This window comes from Dendrobates tinctorius, unplaced genomic scaffold (genome assembly GCF_039654945.1).
Source record: "Dendrobates tinctorius isolate UK_male_01 unplaced genomic scaffold, ASM3965494v1 ptg000257l, whole genome shotgun sequence".
Taxonomy (NCBI): domain Eukaryota; kingdom Metazoa; phylum Chordata; class Amphibia; order Anura; family Dendrobatidae; genus Dendrobates; species Dendrobates tinctorius.
This window is the reverse complement of record NW_027361924.1, coordinates 7,223,445-7,243,689: the sequence shown is the minus strand read 5'-3', so window position 1 is coordinate 7,243,689 and position 20,245 is coordinate 7,223,445. Positions and strand designations below refer to the sequence as shown.

At 45.0% G+C, this 20,245-nt stretch overlaps 1 protein-coding gene across 1 annotated transcript in view; it reads right to left on the bottom strand.

Annotated features, from left to right (window-relative positions):
* Nucleotides 1-706: 706 nt before the first annotated feature.
* Nucleotides 707-20,245, bottom strand: part of LOC141069186 (cytoplasmic phosphatidylinositol transfer protein 1-like) — a 42,334-nt gene continuing 22,795 nt past the window's right edge. The window contains exons 3-10 of the mRNA XM_073558596.1: nt 12,431-12,579; nt 7,993-8,081; nt 7,591-7,598; nt 7,386-7,457; nt 7,193-7,288; nt 4,910-5,065; nt 2,670-2,733; nt 707-1,822 (exon numbers count right to left, since the gene is read on the bottom strand). Of these exons, the coding sequence (XP_073414697.1) occupies nt 1,533-1,822; nt 2,670-2,733; nt 4,910-5,065; nt 7,193-7,288; nt 7,386-7,457; nt 7,591-7,598; nt 7,993-8,081; nt 12,431-12,579 (924 nt within the window). The 3' untranslated portion in view covers nt 707-1,532. The remainder of the gene's footprint in view (nt 1,823-2,669; nt 2,734-4,909; nt 5,066-7,192; nt 7,289-7,385; nt 7,458-7,590; nt 7,599-7,992; nt 8,082-12,430; nt 12,580-20,245) is intronic.

Sequence of the window (20,245 nt, the reverse complement as noted above, 5' to 3'; positions counted from 1 at the left end):
TAGTAGTTATATTCTTGTACATAGGGGCAGTATTATAGTAGTTATATTCTTGTACATAGGGGGCAGTATTATAGTAATTATATTCTTGTACATAGGGAAAGTATTATAGTAGTTATATTCTTGTACATAGGGGGCAGTATAGTAGTTATATTCTTGTACATAGGGGCAGTATTATAGTAGTTATATTCTTGCACATAGGAGCAGTATTATAGTAGTTATATTCTTGTACATAGTAGTATTATAGTAGTTATATTTTTGTACATAGGGTCAGTATATAGTAGTGATCTATAATATATATGATGATATATTTATAGATATACTGTAGAACTTAAATAATCATTTTGGTTAAAAACAGATGTCACAATTATGTTTTTGAGTGTGAAGGATTTTCCTGTGGGTTTTCCTCGAGGCTTGGTGTCATTTCGATGATGACTCCGGGTCGGATCCCTTGTTTGTGAGGAAGCGTCTGACATGCGTATCGCCGGCAGCCATCGCCGCCCGCTGGCTGACATGGATGCTGTGTTAATGACACATATCACTTCTGCGAGTTGGAAATCATGCAGATTCCTTCTTTCTTGCTGGTGACCGACCTGTGAGGCTGGATCCAGGTGAACGAGCTGCTTTGGGTTCAGCTCCGCTTCGGACGTCAGAGCCCTTGATACCGGTAAAGAATTGCAACGCGGAGTCTATTAAAAAGGCCCAGACGTTTCATTACGTAATAATTAGGTTTTATTTACATGAGTGGAAAACCGCCCCCAGGAAGATGCAGCAAAGGGCGACCCGTCCCCTTCCCGGGAGGTGGCGTGGTCATCAGATGGGGCCCTAATGAGCAGTTTTGTAATTTACAAACTTTATCCCAAAATCGATAACTCATAAGTCATCAATAAGAACAATGGCGGCATGCCGACCTTCAGATACTATGGTCGCATTCTTTGGACGAAATTTAAAAAAGTAAATAAATAAAAGCTAAAATAATGTCGCTCAATCATAGATCAGTTCTAGATTTTATCACCACTGCACAAAAATAATGACAAGGAGCGGATCAATGATTGTTGGAGGGAAATCTATGGCGGAGCTGATGAATGCCCCGTGGTGGGTAGAACCGTGGGTCCTCTACTCGGTGGTGGTCCTACTGCGGGAGCCAATCGATTCAATGATGATTTATACACATCGCCAGTCCAACGTCAGAGCGAGCAGTATGAGGAGCAGGGGTGGTAGGCTGGGACCGGCTGCCGTGTCCTGATGGGGCAGAGTAAAAATCTATACAAGACTGACAGGACGCATCATGGCGCTTGTCACATTCCGTCTTCTGACTCTAGACTCAGACGAGATACTTCATTAAGGTTTAATGCTCCCATCACAAAAAGGTTTGGAGAAGCCGACACCTGGAAGGTCCTCTGTTACGTTCTCTCCATCTTACAGGGTTGTCTTCTTCAGATATCTGGAAAAAATCATTTTTCTGGATTTTTCCATGTCTAGGGACTGGGTGATCCCTATGGTGGGGGAGCAGCAATGGCTACGATGCGTTGGTTTCAGCTGTCGGTGCTCGGCGGGGACAGGTGGTTGCTGGATGGTCCGTTGGCTCGCTCTCTGAGTTCGGGAAGGGTGAGGGTATCTGGCGCCGAGGTCTTGCGTGGTCTATCCTTGGGCAAGGTGAGGAATTCTGGAGGATCGCCAGTGATCGGCGTGGCTGGGGCGCTGCGAATGGCTGGACAATGGCTCTCTGGAGTGATTGTGATGGTCGGGGCCACTGGGCCTATTTTCTCGTTTGTGGCCGCCTGGGTCTCCTTCTCATATTCCCGAACTTCCGCCATAGTCATTCCTAGGAAACAATTATTTTAGGGAGGGTTAATAGGAAACAAAAAGACCCCAACCCCGTCGGTAGTCAGGGAAAACAGGACCTGCAAAACTCCTGGTTACTAAACCCGTCCCAACATCAGAAGAGGCACCAGGGACGTCGGCAGATCAAAGGTTCGGCAACCATAGACTACAGATGTGGCCACTGGACTAGTGCCCCGTGAATCTTTGTGCTCCATCCTAAAGTTACCCCAGGAGTCCATTTCACCATATCTCGGCTGTCACAGCGGTGCCAGGATTGCATTTAGCTGTTAATACTGCGCCGCTCGTGTGATCTGCATCCTTATATTAGGTTATGTTAGATGAGGCCGAGCTCTCCACGTATCGTTCTCATACAGATTTTAGTGGGCATTGTTCAGCTGTCGCCCGGAGGGAATGGGAATTGCGTTACAAAAATAAGCACCGCGGTTCACATATTAACAGACTGGTCCCAAGAGATTACAGTCGCATCATCGCCTCTGAACAATATTACAGAAGATGGTAACCAGATCGGCTCTGAGCGGAAGATTTAACCTTGAGCGACCGACACCACGTCATCCTAGGACAGCTACCGAATTATAGGTGCGACGGTCGTGTAAAAGAGTCTGAAAATCAGAATATAAGAAACGGGAATAGCAGGAGCCGATCAGATTCCATCTCACATTTATTAACGTAATTTCAAGAAGTTATCCTCTGATCGGCTGCCATTACTCGCGCCCCCTAAATAACCACTGAGGACGGGAGAAAGTGGTCGCTGACTACTAGACAATATCAGAGATGACGCAATAGCGATAGACAAACAAAACTGACAAGAGAAGAAAAAGATCACCTACCATACCACTCGTCCACCCAGGCGAAGGCCTGACGATGGCCCACAATCAGCAGATCCCGAATCACCTGACGAGAGAGAAGGGAAATCAAAATCAGCAAGAGAGGAAGAGAGAACATAATACTGGCCCCTATGTACAAGAATATAACTACTATAATACTGCCCCTATGTACAAGAATATAACTACTATAATACTGCTCCTATGTACAAGAATATAACTACTATAATACTGCCCCCTATGTACAAGAATATAACTACTATAATACTGCCTCCTATGTAGAAGAATATAACGACTATAATACTGCCCCCTATGTACATTACTATAACTACTATAATACTGCCCTTGTGTAGGCAGTGTATATATACAGCTCTGGCAAAAATTAAGAGACCACTGCACAGTTGTATAAAATCCGCTTCTCTCCATGTCTGACAGCCTTTTCATTCCAGTGTCAGTTGAATTCCAACCAGAGTACACCTCATTCTACTTAATGTGCTTCTGATTAGGTGATCACCTGAAACAAATCTTATTTAACTTTTAACCATGTCAAAGGAGTTGAAAAGTAAAGTCTAGAGTGAGGAAAAGAAGGGCGCAATTTTGGCTTTACTAGCAGAGGGATACAGTGAGCGTCATGTTGCCTCCATCCTTAAAATTTCTAAGATGGCAGTCCATTACAACAAGGTCAAACAGACATTGGGGACAACAAAGCTACAGACCGGCAGAGGGCGAAAACGACTCTCCACTGACCGGGATGACCGTCATCTTATTCGAATGTCACTCAGTAACCGCAGGATGACATCAAGTGACCTACAAAAGGAATGGCAAATGGCAGCTGGGGTGAATTGCATGGCAAAAACAGTTCGTATCAGGCTCCTAGAGGCAGGGCTCAAGTCATGTAAAGCTAGAGAAAAGCTTTTCATCAATGAGAAGCAAAGTAGAGCCAGGCTGAAGTTTGCCAAAGACCATAAGGATTGGACCATAGAGGACTGGAGTAAGGTAATCTTCTCTGATGAGTCCAATTTTCAGCTTTGCCCAACACCTGGTCGTCTAAGGCTACGTGCACACGCTGCGGAATGGGGTGCGGATTTGGCAGAGCGGATTTTGTAAAATCCGCAGGTAAATCCGCAGGTCAAAAGACCTGCGGTTTATCTGCGGATTATCCTGCGGTTTGGCCCTGCGGTTTCACCATCTCCACAATGGTGGAGATAGGAATCCGCAGAAAGAATTGACATCTCAATCGGAAAAATCTGTACCGTCTGCACTGTGGTTTTTTATTCCCATAGGGAATAATGGTACTGTACACCGCAGCAAAAACTGCAGAATCCGCAGCGGCCAAATCCGTTGCAGAACCACAGCAGAATCCGCAGCGTGTGCACACACCCTAACGGTTAGACGGAGACCTGGAGAGGCGTACAAGCCGCAGTGTCTTGTACCCACTGTGAAATTTGGTGGAGGATCGGTGATGATCTGGGGATGCTTCAGCAAGGCTGGAATTGGGCAGGTTAATCTTTGTGAAGGACGTATGAATCAAGCCGCATACAAGGTTATCCTGGAAAAACAGCTGATTCCTTCTGCTCAGGCAATGTTCCCCAACTCTGAGGACAATGCGCCATGCCACACAGCCAGGTCACTCAATGTGTGGATGAAGGAGCACCACATCCAATCCCTGTCATGGCCGCCCAATCTCCAGACCTGAACCCCACGGAAAACCTCTAGAATGTAATGAAGAGGATGATGGATAGTCACAAGCCGTCAACCAAAGAAGAACTGCTGACATGTGTGTACCAGGAGTGGCATAAGGACACCCAAAAGCCGTGTGAGAGACTGGTGGAAAGCAGCCAGGACGCAGGAAAGCTGGGATTAACAATCATGGGGATTCCACAGAATACTGATTTCTGAACTCTTCCTGAGGTAAAACATTAGTATTGTTGTCTCTAAATGATTATGAACTTGTTTTATTTGAGGGCTACAAGCACTGTTTTTTTTTGTTCTTTTGACCATTTCTCATTTTCTGAAAATAAATGCAAAATCTAGTGTTTGGAAATTCGGAGACACATTGTCAGGAGTTTATAGAATAAAAGAGCAATTTACATTTTACTCAAAAATATAAAGAGAACAATCCGACAAACTGAACATTGTGCAGCGGTCTCTTCATTTCTGCCAGAGCTGTGTGTATACACCGTCGTGCCCTCTTCCGGCTCCTCCTCACGTCACACGCCTGGGTCACGTTTCTCGCCATCACGCACCTTGTGCACAAACTGCTCCACTCGTGTCTGGAGCCCCCACACCTCGAACTTGACATTGACGAGTTTGTAGGAGCACATAATGGGCTGCGCGTGACACCTCCATCCCTCCTTCAGAGGCCCGCGCCCCGTCCTACCGGAGACGAAATGCCTGAGATCCTACAATAGAGGAGATGACGGGGGTCAGGGTGCCATCGGGATGTATACAAGAACTGCTGTATACAGTGGGGGTAAGTATACAGGACTGCGGCACTGACACAGATGGCGGCACTGCTGGAGATTCTGCACCGGGGTCCTGAAGCTGTAAAGTAGGCTTCTAATAAAGGAGATTATATATACTGGGGCGTCGTACAGAGGGGATTATATATACGGGGGAGTCGTACAGAGGGGATTATACTGTATATATGGGTGTGTTGTACAGAGGGGATTATATATACGGGGGAGTCGTACAGAGGGGATTATATATACGGGGGAGTCGTACAGAGGGGATTATATATATGGGGAGTCGTACAGAGGGGATTATACTGTATATATGGGTGTGTTGTACAGAGGGGATTATATATACGGGGGAGTCGTACAGAGGGGATTATATATATGGGGAGTCGTACAGAGGGGATTATATATACGGGGGAGTCGTACAGAGGGGATTATAAATATGGGGGAGTCGTACAGAGGGGATTATATATATGGGGGAGTCGTACAGAGGGCATTATATATACCGGGGAGTCATACAGAGGGGATTATATATACCGGGGAGTCATACAGAGGGGATTATATATACGGGGGCGTCGTACAGAGGGGATTATAGATATGGGTGTGTTGTACAGAGGGGATTATATATACGGGGAGTCGTACTATGCCCGGGCAGCGCCGGGCACTTCAGCTAGTGTATATATATATATATATGGAGTCATATAGAGGGGATTATATATACGGGGGAGTCGTATAGAGGGGATTATATATACGGGGAGTCATACAGAGGGGATTACCGTATATATACGGGGAGTTGTACAGAGGGGACTATATATACGGAGGAGTTGTATAGAGAGGATTATATATACAGGGGTTTCGTACAGAGGGGAGTATATATATGGGGTGTTGTACAGAGGGGAGTATATATATGGGGGTGTCGTATAGAGGGGATTATATATACGGGAAAGTCGTATAGAGGGGATTATATACGGGAGAGTCGTACAGAGGGGATTAAATATATGGGGGTGTCGTATAGAGGGGTTTATATATACTGGGGAGTTGTATGGAGAGGATTATATATACAGGCGTCTTACAGAGGGGATTATATATACGGGGGCATCGTACAGAGGGGATTATATATATGGGGGAGTTGTACAGAGCGGATTATATATACGGGGAGTCGTACAGTGGGGGAATATATATACGGGGGAGTCGTACAGAGGGCATTATATATACGGGGGAGTCGTTTAGAAGGAATTATGTATACGGGGCGTCGTACAGAGGGGGATTATATATACGGGGGAGTTGTACAGAGCGGATTATATATACGGGGAGTCGTACAGAGGGGATTATATATACGGGGCGTCGTACAGAGGGGGATTATATATACGGGGGAGTTGTACAGAGCGGATTATATATACGGGGAGTCGTACAGTGGGGGAATATATATACGGGGGCGTTGTACAGAGGGGGAATATATATACGGGGGCGTTGTACAGAGGGGGAATATATATACGGGGGCGTTGTACAGAGGGCATTATATATACGGGGAAGTCGTACATAGGGGATTATATACAGGAGACAATATATATTCGTGTTGTATAGAGGGGGAGTCTCGCTTTGCTCCGCGCAGTTCGGGTACATCTTGGTCGTGTTCCCTGGCTCCCGTCAATGTTCTTTGGAAACATATGGAAGCAGAAGAGAAGAACATTCTGCTGTGGAAGACGGAGGAGATCTGGGCGAGATTAGCTCTGAGCAGTCACATTATGCAGGGAGCGCTGCGTCTGGCACAGGGGGCTGCATCGGAGAAGGGGGCGCGTATAGCCGCTCATACCCAATGCAACACATTGTACAATCGATGGCGCTGTATCATCGACTGGTTACAAAGGGGAACAAAGGGTGGACAGACCACAACCCCCACCCCCCAAAAAATCTGTAATACCACAGAGGGCCACCAGGAGGCACTAAATTCAATGTTTAAGATTGCATTTAAAGAACATGGAAAATGTAACTTATCCCCAAGCACAAGTGTAGTGCTCCCTGTCCCTTTAAGGAACTGTATGAACACTACTACTCCCAGCATGTTTGCTTCACCTCGGTGCTCTTGTAATATCGCTCCGGGATGTCATCGTACGCGACGTCCAGGTGCGTCACCTCGTGGTCCTCGCCCACTACGTCTGCGTTAAAGATCTGAAAAGAACAAAAAAAATGAAGTTGATGATTCCCGGATCAGTACTTGTGGGGGGGATAAGAAAATTGTCTGGGGGGTCGTCCCAACGCCACGTACACTGTCGTTATCGCCGCAGTCATCGGAATATCTGGTCTCGATGTGGATGGAGAATTTCGGAAGGAACGAGCACTGGAAAAGGGAAAGAGAACAGAGAGTTAAAACGTCCTCCAGTCACATCCGAAGCTGCAAGGACAAACTCCTGTGCTTTCCCAATTACCAGACAGCAATGCATGCTGGGAGCTCAGGTCCACCACACGCTTACCGTATACTCTGTTGGCGAGCGGGATGACGAAGGGTTAATACGGTTCGTTGATTGTAGAGAAAAATATATGTAAAAAAACAAACGTTAGGTGGTTATCATATATGATGCATGCAGGCTCATGTGTTGCCCATGGCAACTGCTCAGCTATTGGTTGCTATAGGTAACTACTATTTTTTATTACGATATTCTGTTTAATACCCCCCCCCCAGAGACCACCGATACATGTCCCCAGAGAACATACAAAAAATGGCTGCTGATAACTTAAAAACTGGCTTTGAAGAGAAGAGTGGCCATGTTATCTGTAGCAGCCAATCAGAAAGCAGGTTTCAGGTTTCCAATGACAGTTTAGAAATGAAAACCGAGTTCTGATTGGTTCCCAATGCAGTGTGATGGTGGAGGTACCTGTCACCGTGTAGGGGTAGTAGTTCCAGGCTTTTTCACACACGTAGAACATCCGAGGAACAACGGCTCGTGCCCAGCTAGGTAACTTGCTGCAAGAAAGAAGTGAACACGATGAAGACAACACCACAATCGGTGCAAGGGGGAGAACAAGATAACCAATCAGGTCTCTGCTTTCATTTACCAAAGTGCTTCTGAAATATGAGAGCTGAAATCTGATTGGTCGTTAAAAAGTCCTTAGCAACCGAATAGTGGTAATGGCTGTGACTAGGTGTAGAGTGTTGCTAGGGAGAAACTGAAAGAATCAAGAAAAAAAGAGTGACTTAACCTGGCAGTCCTTATGTGACAGGGGAATGTCACACAACATTGGACACAATGGGGCAGAAGCCTAAAATGAAGCTGTGGTGTCTTATGAGGCAGAGGAATCTTTACACCCCCATCAAGATCCATTGCCCAAGAGTGACCGTACCTATGCACTAGAGCTACCCTTCTCTGCCCGGAGTACAACATCTGGCCCCTCCGCTCCCTGTGTATAACATCTGACCCCCCCATCCCCCGATGTATAACATCCGGCCCCTCACCCCCAGTGTATAACATCCGGCCCCTCCACCCCCGGTGAATAATCTACGGCTCCTCACCCCCCAGTCTTTAACCTCTGATCCCCCCCCACCTCTGCTGTATATCCTCCGGCCACCCCGCCTCTGCTGTATATCCTCCGCCCCCCCCCCCGCCTCTGCTGTATATCCTCCGGCCCCCAAGCCTCTGCTGTATACCCTCCGGCCCCCCGCCTCTGCTGTATATCCTCCGGCCCCCAAGCTTCTGCTGTATATCCTCCGGCCCCCAAGCCTCTGCTGTATATCCTCCGGCCCCCCCGCCTCTGCTGTATATCCTCCGGCCCCCCCGCCTCGGCTGTATATCCTCCGGCCCCCCCGCCTCGGCTGTATATCCTCCGGCCCCCCCGCCTCTGCTGTATATCCTCTGGCCCCCCAGCCTCTGCTGTATATCCTCTGGCCCCCCAGCCTCTGCTGTATATCCTCTGGCCCCCCAGCCTCTGCTGTATATCCTCTGGCCCCCCAGCCTCTGCTGTATATCCTCTGGCCCCCCAGCCTCTGCTGTATATCCTCTGGCCCCCCAGCCTCTGCTGTATATCCTCTGGCCCCCCAGCCTCTGCTGTATATCCTCCGGCCCCCAAGCCTCTGCTGTATATCCTCCGGCCCCCCAAGCCTCTGCTGTATACCCTCCGGCCCCCCGCCTCTGCTGTATATCCTCCGGCCCCCCGCCTCTGCTGTATATCCTCCGGCCCCCCCGCCTCTGCTGTATATCCTCCGGCCCCCCCGCCTCTGCTGCATATCCTCTGGCCCCCCCGCCTCTGCTGTATATCCTCCGGCCCCCAAGCCTCTGCTGTATATCCTCCGGCCCCCAAGCCTCTGCTGTATATCCTCCGGCCCCCCCGCCTCTGCTGTATATCCTCCGGCCCCCCGCCATGCAGACTGCCTTTAATAACATGTGACAGAGTGGCCGGTGGTGCAGCGCTCACTGATACCAGCGTGGTCCTGTAATAGGAACCACCGGGGTAATAAGTTGGTCCATGACATTTCTCCCTAATGAATCTTTCCCCATCACCTGTGAGTGATATTACTGAGAAGTGGAAGGAACAGCAGCAACTCAGCCACAAAGTGGAGACCCTGTAACATTACAGAGTGGGGGTCCGAGTGCTGATGAGCAGAGGGCACCTGTGCTCTGCTGACCCCATAACTGCAGAGTCAGTTATGGGGCAGCAGAGCGGCATGCCGTACATCACCAAGCACAATGTGGAGCGTCGGATGGAGTGGTGTAAAGCCGCCACCAGTGGTCTCCGGAGGAGACGTGTCCTGTGCAGTGACGGATCACACTTCTCCATCTGCGTCTGATGGAGTAGTCTGGGATTGGTGATTCCAGGAGGACGTTAACCCCTGACTACATTGTGCCCCCAGTACAGATGGTGGAGGAGGATAATACTAGGGGCTGTTATCAGGGGGCGGCCTCAGCCCCAGTATGAGACATTGTGGACAATTGTATCTTCAACATTTGTGGGAACAGTTTGGGGAAGACCCTTATCTGAGAGTCCGGCCTCTCCCTAAGATCAGTGTCGGACCGGGTCACCAAAATCCTCTTCTGGATGAAGGGGCAAAACGAGGGTGGCTGGGGGTGTGGAGGGGCACATAAAATGAAGCTGGTCATTTAAAGTGCAGTGGGCGACTTCCCGCACGCTCCCCATTACCGCCATCCATTGATTACATTCATGCAGATCAAATGTAATTAATCTTGAGAGCGGACCCCCTCCCTCCGCGCCACCAATGGGGACGGCGAGAATTGATCATCATCTATTTTCACCATGATCCGGACGCCCTAGAGAAAAATCAATGTCAGGCAATAAAATCCCACCCCTCCTTATTCATTAGGACCCCGATGAAGGTTGTGAATGAGGCAGCGGAGGGAGGGGGCCGGCAATAAGATGCGGCCTGTCATCAGGGACCCACTTAGTGTTTCTATAAATAGAATCCGTGCGAGATGGCGGATGCTATAAATAGTGGTCCGATGCTGTCAGCGCCCCTCCCCCACACTTCACCTCCCTCCTGTGACAATTCCCTGGGTGGATCGCGGGTGTGATACTTCTACCTGGATATCAATCGTACATCCAGTGGCTGAGCCCCCCAGGAGCGTTGAGGCCGCGCCACTCGTCCCCCCGCGTCCCCGTATTATAATAACTGCGGCTATTTCCAGCCCATTAAAAATTCACTTCTGCAGAGCAAAAAACCCTGATAAAAGCAACTTTATGGGCTTCTCGCCTGCGAAAAGTCCATTTAAAGGGACAGGCACCACAGATTGGCTCATTACCCCCAGATTATTTATATATATACAGTATATATATATATATATATATATATATATATATATATATATTCCCCACGCACCGCACGCCCTGGCCGCCATCTTTATCTCAGGTACGCCCGCGTTGGCTCAGGTATACATATACTCCTTCTGTACCTGCTCCGCTCGCATCGTGATGGGGGCGTGGGAATCGTGATATTTTGTAGGTGGGTATAGGAGACGGTAAAACGCCAAGTTTAACCCCTCGCAGAATATGTCGTTGCTATGGAAACACAAATTGCGGTATAGTTTGGCTGCATATAACGTTCTCCGTTCCTTAAAGGGCCATTAACCCTTATATTAGAGGCCGAACCTAAAGTTCGTGGGCCCCAATGTAAAATCTCCAGGACCCCCGGATACCACGGATCTTTAATGCTATTGGTCTCATATTGGCGAAAGGGACTTTTCGGACCCCTTTGGGTTTCAGGAGCAGGGTACCACTGCACCCCCTACACCCACTATACTTGCGCCCTGTTAGGGGGCTCCAGGTCCTCCTGATAATTGCAGGAGGGGACTGCGGTTTCTGTCCTCTGTCCAAGGTGCTGAACACCATTACGCTGGGTCCCATCTGAGATGCCAGTGAGACACGGCATCCACGCCGCTCACAATCCACAGGAAACCTGCAGAGACTACTGTGTGTGCGGTGGTGGGGAGCATGATCGCAGCGGCACAGAGTATTTCAGGAGCGCTGCAGAAGCTGCGTCCTGTCGCGCGATGATGGATGACGTTAGTCAGGGGCCGTGTGTGACAGGAGCAGAGCCATGGCGACAGGATTAGACCAGTGCTAGATAGAATAGGATCCCACAGGGGCACAGAGTATTTCAGGAGGGCGACGTATCGGTATTTAGGGGGGCAGCGACCTGTCCGCTCACGTGAGGATGACAGCGATATGATGTGGTGAACGAAGGCTCACAGCAGCACAGAGTATAACAGCAGCCCCCCGGCTGGCACCGTCCCCTGCGACTCCTGGCATTAGGCGCCCATCTGCTCCATCCTGACATGACACTTTATTGGGAGGCTCTGGACTCATCGTGAGTCATCTCCATACCCCCCCGGATGACTTGTGTCACTACAGGACCGTTTCCGTCACCAGCTGGAGACTAGGCCTGAACGATCCTCGGCGGAGCCAGGCGTCTGCCAAGGAGCCTTCACCCCGAGCTCTGGAGTTATGGCAGTAATTACATCTTCTCAGATGGTGGCCTCGCTGCGACGTTACAGCTCTCCCATAATTACAACGTCTGACGGCGCGACAATACGACAATATTTGTACGGCTCACAAGCCGCCTGCTGTGGGCTCAGCACAGGAAGTAGCTGACAAACATTTCCTGTCAGCCATATTGGTTCTCACATACTTGGGTCACATAGCCCATCCATAGCCTCCACCCACATTGCTATGAATGCTGGGATATTGATGTGACAGGAAGTAGATAACTTCTCCCCCTACATGCATTGAAATATACTTTGCCATACGGCAGCCTGAGCAATGCTCTGCTATAACAACGCGGGAGATAAGAGTCTGGACGCCCCTCACCTGGACAGGTGCACCCGCTTCTCTGTGTACTGTCCATCACCGTAGACAGGGTCATGATGTGCCCGGTTCTCCATCACCTCCACGCCCTCGCCTCTGTCGCTCTCCTGGTGGCTGTGCTTACTTATGGTGTACAGCTGTCCAATCCTGTACTGTAAGAGGAAGAGGGACAGAGAGGGTTAAAACGTCACAGATTATCGGTTCATCTACCTGATAATTATTATTATTTATTTATAAAGCACCATTGGTTCCAATTATCTACAATCTCAAGAATATAACGGCCACTGAGTGCACCAAGAAGTGTAAAATCACGGAGTCTAAGAGATGTCATCTGCATTACCGCCATATAGACTGTACTTATATACCGCATTACTGCCATATAGACTGTACTTATAAACTTCATTACCGCCATATAGACTGTACTTATATACCGCATTACTGCCATATAGACTGTACTTATAAACTTCATTACCGCCATATAGACTGTACTTATATACCGCATTACTGCCATATAGACTGTACTTATAAACTTCATTACCGCCATATAGACTGTACTTACAGTGGGGAAAAAAAGTATTTAGTCAGTCAGCAATAGTGCAAGTTCCACCACTTAAAAAGATGAGAGGCGTCTGTAATTTACATCATAGGTAGACCTCAACTATGGGAGACAAACTGAGAAAAAAAAATCCAGAAAATCACATTGTCTGGTTTTTTTTCATTTTATTTGCATATTATGGTGGAAAATAAGTATTTGGTCAGAAACAAGCAATCAAGATTTCTGGCTCTCACAGACCTGTAACTTCTTCTTTAAGAGTCTCCTCTTTCCTCCACTCATTACCTGTAGTAATGGCACCTGTTTAAACTTGTTATCAGTCTAAAAAGACATCTGTGCACACCCTCAAACAGTCTGACTCCAAACTCCACTATGGTGAAGACCAAAGAGCTGTCAAAGGACACCAGAAACAAAATTGTATCCCTGCACCAGGCTGGGAAGACTGAATCTGCAATAGCCAACCAGCTTGGAGTGAAGAAATCAACTGTGGGAGCAATAATTAGAAAATGGAAGACATACAAGACCACTGATAATCTCCCTCGATCTGGTGCTCCACGCAAAATCCCACCCCGTGGGGTCAGAATGATCACAAGAACGGTGAACAAAAATCCCAGAACCACGCGGGGGGACCTAGTGAATGAACTGCAGAGAGCTGGGACCAATGTAACAAGGCCTACCATAAGTAACACACTACGCCACCATGGACTCAGATCCTGCAGTGCCAGACGTGTCCCAATGCTTAAGCCTGTACATGTCCGGGCCCGTCTGAAGTTTGCTAGAGAGCATTTGGATGATCCAGAGGAGTTTTGGGAGAATGTCCTATGGTCTGATGAAACCAAACTGGAACTGTTTGGTAGAAACACAACTTGTCGTGTTTGGAGGAAAAAGAATACTGAGTTGCATCCATCAAACACCATACCTACTGTAAAGCATTGTGGTGGAAACATCATGCTTTGGGGCTGTTTCACTGCAAAGGGGCCAGGACGACTGATCCGGGTACATGAAAGAATGAATGGGGCCATGTATTGTGAGATTTTGAGTGCAAACCTCCTTCCATCAGCAAGGGCATTGAAGATGAAACGTGGCTGGGTCTTTCAACATGACAATGATCCAAAGCACACCGCCAGGGCAACGAAGGCGTGGCTTCGTAAGAAGCATTTCAAGGTCCTGGAGTGGCCTAGCCAGTCTCCAGATCTCAACCCTATAGAAAACCTTTGGAGGGAGTTGAAAGTCCGTGTTGCCAAGCGAAAAGCCAAAAACATCACTGCTCTAGAGGAGATCTGCATGGAGGAATGGGCCAACATACCAACAACAGTGTGTGGCAACCTTGTGAAGACTTACAGAAAACGTTTGACCTCTGTCATTGCCAACAAAGGATATATCACAAAGTATTGAGATGAAATTTTGTTTCTGACCAAATACTTATTTTCCACCATAATATGCAAATAAAATGAAAAAAAAACAGACAATGTGATTTTCTGGATTTTTTTTTCTCAGTTTGTCTCCCATAGTTGAGGTCTACCTATGATGTAAATTACAGACGCCTCTCATCTTTTTAAGTGGTGGAACTTGCACTATTGCTGACTGACTAAATACTTTTTTTCCCCACTGTATATATCGCATTACTGCCACATAGACTGTACTTATATACCGCATTACCGCCATATAGACTGTACTTATATACCGCATTACCGCCATATAGACTGTACTTATATACCGCATTACTGCCATATAGACTGTACTTATATACCACATTACTGCATTATAGACTGTACTTATAAGCTTCATTACCGCCATATAGACTGTACTTATATACCGCATTACCGCCATATAGACTGTACTTATATACCGCATTACTGCCATATAGACTGTACTTATATACCGCATTACCGCCATATAGACTGTACTTATATACCGCATTACTGCCATATAGACTGTACTTATATACCGCATTACCGCCATATAGACTGTACTTATATACCGCATTACTGCCATATAGACTGTACTTATATACCACATTACTGCCTTATAGACTGTACTTATATACCGCATTACTGCCATATAGACTATACTTATATACAGCATTACTGCCATATAGACTGTACTTATATACCGCATTACTGCCATATATACTATACTTATATACCACATTACTGCCTTATAGACTGTACTTATATATCGCATTACTGCCATATAGACTATACTTATATACCGCATTACTGCCATATAGACTGTACTTATATATCGCATTACTGCCATATAGACTATACTTATATACCGCATTACTGCCATATAGACTGTACTTATATACCGCATTACTGCCATATAGACTGTACTTATATACCACATTACTGCCATATAGACTATACTTATATACCGCATTACTGCCATATAGACTGTACTTATATACAGCATTACTGCCATATAGACTGTACTTATATACCGCATTACTGCCATATAGACTGTACTTATATACCGCATTACTGCCATATAGACTATACTTATATACCGCATTACTGCCATATAGACTGTACTTATATACCGCATTACTGCCATATAGACTGTACTTATATACCGCATTACTGCCATATAGACTATACTTATATACCGCATTACTGCCATATAGACTGTACTTATATACCGCATTACTGCCATATAGACTGTACTTATATATCGCATTACTGCCACATAGACTGTACTTATATACCGCATTACTGCCATATAGACTGTACTTATATACCGCATTACTGCCATATAGACTGTACTTATATACCACATTACTGTCATATAGACTGTACTTATATACCGCATTACTGCCATATACACTCACTGGCCACTTTATTAGGTACACCATGCTAGTAACGGGTTGGACCCCCTTTTGCCTTCAGAACTGCCTCAATTCTTCGTGGCAGAGATTCAACAAGGTGCTGGAAGCATTCCTCAGAGATTTTGGACCATATTGACATGATGGCATCACACAGTTGGCGCAGATTTGTCGGCTGCACATCCCTGATGCGAATCTCCCGTTCCACCACATCCCAAAGATGCTCTATTGGATTGAGATCTGGTGACTGAGGAGGCCATTTGAGTACAGTAAACTCATTGTCATGTTCAAGAAACCAATCTGAGATGATTCGAGCTTTATGACATGGCGCATTATCCTGCTGAAAGTAGCCATCAGATGCCTGTTCTTAGCTGAGAGGAGTGGTACCCAGTGTGGTCTTCTGCTGCTGTAGCCCATCTGCCTCAAAGTTCGACGCACTGTGCGTTCAGAGATGCTCTTCTGCCTACCTTGGTTGTAACGGGTGGCAATTTGAGTCACTGTTGCCTTTCTATCAGCTCCAACCAGTATGCCCATTCTCCTCTGACCTCTGGCATCAACAAGGCATTTCCGGCCACAGAACTGCCGCTCACTGGATTTTTTTTCTTTTTCGGACCATTCTCTGTAAACCCTAGAGATGGTTGTGCGTGAAAATCCCAGTAGATCAGCAGTTTCTGAAATACTCAGACCAGCCCTTCTGGCACCAACAATCTTGCCACGTTCAAAGGCACTCAAATCACCTTTCTTCCCCATACTGATGCTCGGTTTGAACTGCAGGAGATTGTCTTGACCATGTCTACATGCCTAAATGCACTGAGTTGCCGCCATGTGATTGGCTGATTAGAAATTAAGTCTTAACACACAGTTGGACAGGTGTACCTAATAAAGTGGCCAGTGAGTGTAGACTATACTTATATACCGCATTACTGCCATATAGACTATACTTATATACCGCATTACCGCCATATAGACTGTACTTATATACTTCATTACCGCCATATAGACTGTACTTATATACCGCATCACTGCCATATAGACTGAACTTATATACAGCATTACTGCCATATAGACTGTACTTATATACAGCATTACTGCCATATAGACTGTACTTATATACCGCATTACTGCCATATAGACTATACTTATATACCGCATTACTGCCATATAGACTATACTTATATACCGCATTACTGCCATATAGACTGTACTTATATACCGCATTACTGCCATATAGACTGTACTTACAGTATATACCGCATTACTGCCATATAGACTGTACTTATATACCGCATTACTGCCATATAGACTATACTTATATACCGCATTACTGCCATATAGACTATACTTATATACCGCATTACCGCCATATAGACTGTACTTATATACTTCATTACCGCCATATAGACTGTACTTATATACCGCATCACTGCCATATAGACTGTACTTATATACAGCATTACTGCCATATAGACTGTACTTATATACAGCATTACTGCCATATAGACTGTACTTATATACCGCATTACTGCCATATAGACTGTACTTATATACAGCATTACTGCCATATAGACTGTACTTATATACAGCATTACTGCCATATAGACTGTACTTATATACCGCATTACTGCCATATAGACTATACTTATATACCGCATTACTGCCATATAGACTATACTTATATACCGCATTACTGCCATATAGACTATACTTATATACCGCATTACTGCCATATAGACTGTACTTATATACCGCATTACTGCCATATAGACTGTACTTATATACCGCATTACTGCCACATAGACTATACTTATATACCGCATTACTGCCACATAGACTATACTTATATATCGCATTACTGCCACATAGACTGTACTTATATACCGCATTACTGCCATATAGACTGTACTTATATACCGCATTACTGCCATATAGACTGTACTTATATACCGCATTACTGCCATATAGACTATACTTATATACCGCATTACTGCCATATAGACTATACTTATATACCGCATTACTGCCATATAGACTATACTTATATATCGCATTACTGCCATATAGACTGTACTTGTATACCGCATTACTGCCATATAGACTGTACTTGTATACCGCATTACTGCCATATAGACTGTACTTGTATACCGCATTACTGCCATATAGACTGTACTTGTATACCGCATTACTGCCATATAGACTGTACTTGTATACCGCATTACTGCCATATAGACTGTACTTGTATACCGCATTACTGCCATATAGACTGTACTTATATACCGCATTACTGCCATATAGACTGTACTTATATACCGCATTACTGCCATATAGACTATACTTATATACCGCATTACTGCCATATAGACTATACTTATATACCGCATTACTGCCATATAGACTATACTTATATACCGCATTACTGCCATATAGACTGTACTTATATACCGCATTACTGCCATATAGACTATACTTATATACCGCATTACTGCCATATAGACTGTACTTATATACCGCATTACTGCCATATAGACTGTACTTATATACCGCATTACTGCCATATAGACTATACTTATATACCGCATTACTGCCATATAGACTATACTTATATACCGCATTACTGCCATATAGACTATACTTATATACCGCATTACTGCCATATAGACTATACTTATATACCGCATTACTGCCATATAGACTATACTTATATACCGCATTACTGCAATATAGACTGTACTTATATACCGCATTACTGCCATATAGACTGTACTTATATACCGCATTACTGCCATATAGACTGTACTTATATACCGCATTACTGCCATATAGACTGTACTTATATACCGCATTACTGCCATATAGACTGTAGTTATATACCGCATTACTGCCATATAGACTGTACTTATATACCGCATTACTGCCATAGAGACTATACTTATATACCGCATTACTGCCATATAGACTGTACTTATATACCGCATTACTGCCATACAGACTGTACTTATATACCGCATTACTGCCATATAGACTGTACTTATATATCGCATTACTGCCATATAGACTGTACTTATATACCGCATTACTGCCATATAGACTATACTTATATACTGCATTACTGCCATATAGACTGTACTTATATACCGCATTACTGCCATATAGACTATACTTATATACCGCATTACTGCCATATAGACTATACTTATATATCGCATTACTGCCATATAGACTGTACTTATATACCGCATTACTGCCATATAGACTGTACTTATATACCACATTACTGCCATATAGACTGTACTTATATACCGCATTACTGCCATATATACTATACTTATATACCACATTACTGCCATATAGACTGTACTTATATGCCGCATTACTGCCATATAGACTGTACTTATATACCGCATTACTGCCATATAGACTATACTTATATATCGCATTACTGCCATATAGACTGTACTTATATACCGCATTACTGCCATATAGACTGTACTTATATACCACATTACTGCCATATAGACTGTACTTATATACCGCATTACTGCCATATATACTATACTTATATACCGCATTACTGCCATATAGACTGTACTTATAAGCCGCATTACTGCCATATAGACTGTACTTATATACCGCATTACTGCCATATAGACTGTACTTATATACCGCATTACTGCCATATAGACTGTACTTATATACCGCATTACTGCCATATAGACTGTACTTATATACCGCATTACTGCCATATAGACTGTACTTATATACCGCATTACTGCCATATAGACTATACTTATATACCGCATTACTGCCATATAGACTATACTTATATACCGCATTACTGCCATATAGACTGTACTTATATAACGCATTACTGCCATATAGACTATACTTATATACCGCATTACTGCCATATAGACTGTAGTTATATACCGCATTACTGCCATATAGACTGTAGTTATATACCGCATTACTGCCATATAGACTGTACTTATATACCGCATTACTGCTATATAGACTGTACTTATATACCGCATTACTGCCATATAGACTGTACTTATATACCGCATTACTGCCATATAGACTGTACTTATATACCACATTACTGTCATATAGACTGTACTTATATACCGCATTACTGCCATATAGACTGTACTTACATACAGCATTACCGCCATATAGACTGTACTTATATACCGCATTACTGCCATATAGACTGTACTTATATACCGCATTACTGCCATATAGACTATACTTATATACCGCATTACTGCCATATAGACTATACTTATATACCGCATTACTGCCATATAGACTGTAGTTATATACCGCATTACTGCCATATAGACTGTACTTATATACCACATTACTGCCATATAGGCTGTACTTATATACCGCATTACTGCCATATAGACTGTACTTACTGTATATACCATATTACTGCCATATA